At 63.0% G+C, this 5,705-nt stretch overlaps 2 protein-coding genes across 3 annotated transcripts in view; both read left to right on the top strand.

Moving 5' to 3' along the window:
* Positions 1-61: 61 nt before the first annotated feature.
* Positions 62-4,625, top strand: MRPL38 (mitochondrial ribosomal protein L38). Of its 2 annotated transcripts, XM_004693505.2 has the most exons (9): positions 62-155; positions 297-476; positions 1,872-2,006; positions 2,074-2,282; positions 2,746-2,818; positions 2,964-3,009; positions 3,741-3,899; positions 4,093-4,229; positions 4,380-4,625. In XM_004693505.2, the coding sequence occupies exons 1-9, from the start codon at positions 89-91 to the stop codon at positions 4,514-4,516; spliced, it is 1,143 nt and encodes a 380-aa protein (XP_004693562.1). In that variant the 5' UTR covers positions 62-88; the 3' UTR covers positions 4,517-4,625. The 2 variants fall into 2 exon arrangements, with proteins under 2 accessions (XP_004693562.1, XP_012588490.1); XM_012733036.1 differs by lacking the exons at positions 62-155; positions 297-476 and adding an exon at positions 498-1,286.
* A 790-nt stretch (positions 4,626-5,415) lies between these two features.
* TRIM65 (tripartite motif containing 65) overlaps positions 5,416-5,705 on the top strand; it is a 4,268-nt gene continuing 3,978 nt past the window's right edge. The window contains exon 1 of the mRNA XM_012732996.1: positions 5,416-5,482. Within this exon, the coding sequence (XP_012588450.1) occupies positions 5,416-5,482 (67 nt within the window). The remainder of the gene's footprint in view (positions 5,483-5,705) is intronic.

Raw genomic sequence — 5,705 nt, 5'->3', positions numbered from 1 at the left:
CCTGGGGGCGGGGCTCCTGGAGGGCGTTCAGGCGCTGCTCTGGCCACCTCTGCTGGGTCCTAGGAGCGGCGGCGCCGACTGGACCAAGATGGCGGCGCCCTGCTGGAGAGCCGCGCTGCTTGGAAGTCGGCGGTGGCGGGGCTTCAGCACCTCGGGTGAGAGGTCTGAGGGTGGAGAGTCCTTGGAGACTCCGGCATGGCCCTAACCCTTGGGGCTCGAGCCAAGGCTCCCGGGGATCGTCCCTGGCCTCCGCGGACCGGGCCGGAGCCGCCCTGACGCCCCCCGTCTGCCCGCAGCTTCCCTCAGCCGCCGGGCCGCCCCTCTGGGGCCGATGCCCAATGAGGACATCGACGTGAGCAAGCTGGACCGGCTGGAGAAGTACCGGAGCTTCGACCGCTACCGGCGCCGGGCGGAGCAGGAGGCGCGGGCCCCGCACTGGTGGCGGACCTATCGGGAGCACTTCGTGGAGCGCTCAGGTGCGCGCGGCGGGGCGGGGCTGGCCGCCGCGGGGCCCCTCGGTGCCGCCCCGCCTCGCCGGCCCTCGTGTGCCCTGGAGGCGGCGGCCTCCCTGCTCGGTTGACTTAGCCCCGGCGGAGTTGTCACACCTCTTGGTGCCCCCGGCTTGGAAGATGATTAGCGTTCCGTCGTGGATGTCCCTGCTCCCACAACCCCGTCCTCACGCCCCCATCGGGTTGGAACACCCCTCTGTGCACCGAAATAGCGAACACAGTCCTGACTGCGCTGTGGCCTTTCTTCCCACCCAAATGCCAAGCTCCCTGAGAGCGGGGCCATGCTGGGCTTGGTCTCCTCTAGCTCCCGCAGCGTGAAGGCATGGCACCAGGTGGGCAGTGTTGAAAGCCCTGAGTCAGGGACCCCTGAGCAGCTTGCACTTCACTCATTGAATCCTTGCTTTGGCGACCAAGGGCACTGGGTGGAATTCATGCAACCTGATTTAAACTCCAGGCAGTGTCCTAGGAGTGACTTCCCCGAGCTTCTGTTTCCTCAACTGTAAAATAAAATAATTGGATCTATGCCACAAAAACAGGATTTAAGGTCACAGCCCACTGGAATTCTTAGACTAAAGCTGGCCCTGACGAGGGTTCAGTGCATCTTACTGGTATTGCCTAAAGAAAACGAGAGTTTGGCACTGAAGGTTTTCTAGCACTTGTGGGACCAGCGGCTCTGGCCTGGCCTGGGAGCTTGTCAGCAATGCTGAGTGCCAGGCCCCTCCCTCACCTGCTGAATGAGAATGTAAATGGTTGTCGGACCCCTGGTGGCACAAGGGGGTAAGTGCAACACTGTGAAGCTGTGGGAAGCTGCCCACAGCCACCGCAGCAAGAGCTCCGTCCTGCCAGGGAGGGACCCCAGGGCGCAGCCGACCCCTCCTGTCTCCCCGCTGCTCCCCCAGCAGTGGATTTCCTCAACCTGCCTGTTCTGCTCCCCACCCCGTTCTCCCCGCCACACCTCTGACTTGTACCCCAGTTCTTCTATGCATAAATAAATCATTTTTTTAAATGTAAACAGTTGTCCAGTAAGCTGTAAAAAGTGCTTCTAGCTTCAGGTATTAGTTCTGCTAAGGAAGCGTGTGTTTAACTTCAAATGATTGCAACTGTAATTGGGATGCCCACCCACCTCGGCTTCCTGGCCTAGATAGACAGTGGAACTTGTTCTAGTGATAAGAAAACACAGTCTCAAATTGCAGCTTAGCACCGGCCCAGAACCGGGGGTGAATCAGGCTGCACAGTGTGTTTGGTTTGGGGAATAAAGGCAAAGCTTTCGCAGCACGGCCTGGGCAAGCCAGAGGGCCAGCTGGGCGGCCAGCTTAGTCAGCAGGGACTTGAACCTTTCTCGAACGTGCCATCCCTCCCCAGATCCCAGCGACAAGACTGACATCGGGCTACCTCCTCCGAAGGCCAGCCGGACCCAACAGCTGCTAGAGCGCAAACAGGTCCTCCGAGAGCTTCGGGCCAGTGTGGAGGAGGAGCGGGCCGCCCGCCTTCGGACAGGTGAGCTCTCGCAGTGGGGGCCCGGGGGCGGCCTCCCCGCCTCCCAACTGCCACGATTCCTTCCCAGCGAGCATCCCCCTGGAGGCCGTGCGGGCCGAGTGGGACAGGACCTGCGGCCCCTACCACAAGCAGCGCCTGGCGGAGTACAACGGCCTCTACCGAGACCTGTTCCGCGGTGCCACCTTTGTGCCCCGAGTGGCCCTGCACGTAGCCTACGCCGTGGGGGAGGACGAAGTGATGCCTGTGTACCAGGGCAATGAGGTCACGCCCGCTGAGGTAACCCCGCCGGTGCCGCCCCCCCACCCCCCGAGTGCAGACCTCCCAGAGCAGGCTGCACCTACAGGGTGGTTTTTACTGGGGGTGAGGGCACGGCCGCACGCCTGATTTGGGGTTTGGTTCTGTCTCTTCTCTTTGATTTCCTGGTCATTGAAACCACGGGGATGACAAAGGCAGGCGTGTAAAAGACGCGCTCTCCGCCTTGGTCTCCTCCGTGACCCCCACTGTCCATGAGCCCCTGTCCATCGACATGCGGGCCTTCTTGGGAGTGGACTTCCTGGCAGGCAGTGGTATGGGCTCTTCAAGAGCCTCTTGGCCTTGTGAGGGGCTGTCGGGAGCATGTGGACCGGAGTGGGCGCCCCCGCCTCCAAGGCTCCCTCAGACCCCTGTCCTCCAGAAAGGTCTGTTTGCAGCCATCTTTCTGACCCTGGTTGGGGCGGTGGGTCCCCCATTCCCTCACCAGGCGGCCCGGGCCCCAGAGGTGACCTATGACGCAGACCAGGGCTCCCTGTGGACACTGCTGCTCACCAACTTGGGTAAGTGTCTGGCCTCCTGCTTCCTTCACCTCCCGGGAGCCAGAACCCTGGAGGGTGGGGGTGTGGCCGGCGGGAGCTCCTCAGCTCCTTCTGAGGGACAGGTGGGGGGCAGCTGAGCCCAAGGTCACTGGGTATCTGTGCACAGATGGACACCTGCTGGAGCCGGATGCTGAATACGTCCACTGGCTGGTGTGAGTATATCAGGCGTGGGGTCAGGGCCACATGTGAATGATCTAGGCTTGGTTGCACTGGACCAACTACAGATCACCCTGCCCCCTTCCCAAGGATGTCAGGGGCCCGTGGTCCAGTAGCTGAAGACAGATCCAGAAGCAGGTGCAGCCAAGGCCGCTCCACAGTCTCTTGGCCTCCCCCCTCCCCTGAGGGGCTCTGTGACCTCTGGAAGCTGTGATGGGCTGGGCTGCCTTTTGTTTTCTTGGTAGCCTTTGGCCCTGAGCACTAGTCTGGAGGGCAGGGGACCCCAGTTTTGGGACTTTCAAGTCCTCGTGGCCAGCGAGGAGACTGGTTTCTGTCATTTGTGTTAGCCGCAGTTGGCAGGCCGAGCAGCAGGATCCCTTCGGAGCTGCGCTGGGCTCCGACGGGTACTGGCCACCCCGTGCCAGGCCAGGCCCGCCCCTGGCACGCCCCGGAGCCTGCAGGAGACACTGAGGGGAGCAGCCCAAAGGCTCTGGCAGGCCAGCAGCACCCCGGGCCAGTAAGCTCAGCCCCGCTGGCCTTCCCAGCTGAAGCCCCACCGCTCCCTCTGCAAGCCCACAGTTCACGGGGTTCACAGACTCCACCTCCTACTGGGTCACCAGAAGAGGCGCATTTCCCAGAGCTGGGTCCGCCTCTGAGGAGCGCCTGGTGCAGAGGCCCCTGCTGCCACCTGCCTGGGTGACCACTGACAGACTTTTCCTCCCACCAGAACCAACATCCCGGGCGGCCAGGTGGCTGGAGGACAGGAGGCATGTCCCTACCTACCCCCCTTCCCTGCCCGAGGCTCTGGCTTCCACCGCTTCGTCTTTTTACTCTTCAAGCAGCACAAGCCCATCGATTTCTCCGGGGATACCCGGCCCTCACCCTGGTAATCTCCACCTCCCCCCACACACCCCCCAGCTCAGGCTGGTTCCCTGGCTGAGTTTCTTACTCAGTTCTTGCTCAAGACAGGCAGAGAGCGTTGTGCTAGGCAGGCACTGAGGGGCTCCGCAGCATGGCCTGGGTGGGGGGTGCGGGGGGTGTCCCTGCTCCGTTCTCACATGCTCCCCCTTTTCTCACAGCTACCAGCTGGCCCAGCGAACCTTCCGAACTTTCGATTTCTATAAGAAACACCAGGAAGCCATGACTCCAGCCGGCCTGGCCTTCTTCCAGTGCCGCTGGGATGAGTCAGTCACCCGCGTCTTCCATCAGCTTCTGGGTAAGAAGGGTGCGAGGCTGAGCTCACAGGCTTCCTGACCTGGAGGACACCTCTGCAGTCCCGTCCTGGGCGCGGCCCGCCGGTGAGGGCGGGGGCTCAGGTCCAGGGCGCAAGCTGGCCGCAGTCCACACCCGAGCCCCTCTCTTGCAGACATGCCGGAGCCTGTGTTTGAATTTGTGCGGCCGCCGCCTTACCACCCCAAGCAGAAGCGCTTCCCCCACCTACAGCCCCTGCGCTACCTGGACCGGTACAGGGACAGTCACGAGCCCACCTATGGGATCTACTGAGCGGCGGGGCCTCCCGAGGCCCCCACCACCCGCAGGCTCCCCCGCCAGTCCCACCTGAGGACTGGCGGCAGCAGGGTGGGGTGTGAATAAAGGTGATAGAGGTGGTTTCCCTGGAGCACGTCTGGGTGTGTTCTGGGGGCTGCGAAGTCCCCCTGGTGAGAGTGGAGGGCTTTGCGGTGGGAAGAGCGCCCCCAGGTGACCCCTCGCCTCTGCCTCCTGAGGATGTCAGGGCTCCACAATCCCGTGGCTGAAGACAAGTTCGAAGGGAAGCTGCGTTGGCCCTGGGCTGCTCCACAGGCCTCTCGAAAGCCAGCGCCAGTGGAACCGACAGCCCTTTGCGCACAGCCTGGCGGAGGCCCTGTGCCCCTCTGGGGATGCTGGCGCTTTCGCTCCCTCAGGGAAGAGCTGCCTAGGATCCTCAGAGGCGAGCTGTGTGCCTTCTCCAGGAGAACGTTCCTGTTTTACAACAGACACAATCACTGCGTCACAGTCCTCACCCCTGGGCCCGTGTCAGAGTGCTCTCTCCCCATGGCCGCCAGTCAGGCCCCGTCAGGCCTGCTCAGCCAGTGCTCGCCCTGCCGACCCAGGGAGCTGGAGGCCAGGCCCCCCACTGGGCTGCAGGGAACTAAGTGTGCTCTCCCCAAAAAAGAGGTTCCACTTTTTTGGGCCTGTGAACAAGGCGCTCTCCCCAGCAGCACCTTGGGATTCCAGCGCAGTTGAGGTGGTGGGGGGTGTCCATGAAGGGGGTGATGAGTCAGTCTGTTGACTGGTCTCTGTCTCTGGGTGACCAGACATTTCCATCTCACTGTTTACTTTAAAGAGCCAAAGTGAGGCCTGTCCTGGGGAAGGGAGACACCCCATTCTGGCAAACACCTCAACTGAGCTGGAGAAGGCGGGGAATGGCGCGGTTGGGAGGGGCCTGCCTGTGCCCGCGCCTGCCACCTGCCAGCCCAGGGGGCGCTACGGGTTGCCCACGCCACCTGTGGGGCCAGGAGAGGCTGGTGGTCCTCAGCCAGGTGGCCCCACGGTCCCCAGGGCTTGGCCTCCTGGCGGCAAAGCCTCATCTCCGCCCAGGAGTTGGACTGAAGGGCCAGGGAGGTCCAGGGTCGGCCTGGGGGGAACTGGGGTGACTGGAAGCAAGCAGGGGCGCGCCGGGCCAGGGAGAAGCGCGTGGCCCGGAGGAAAGCGG

Source organism: Condylura cristata, unplaced genomic scaffold, assembly GCF_000260355.1.
Source record: "Condylura cristata isolate star-nosed mole 26May11 unplaced genomic scaffold, ConCri1.0 scaffold00038, whole genome shotgun sequence".
Taxonomy (NCBI): Eukaryota; Metazoa; Chordata; class Mammalia; order Eulipotyphla; family Talpidae; genus Condylura; species Condylura cristata.
This window is presented reverse-complemented; position numbering and strand designations above follow the sequence as displayed.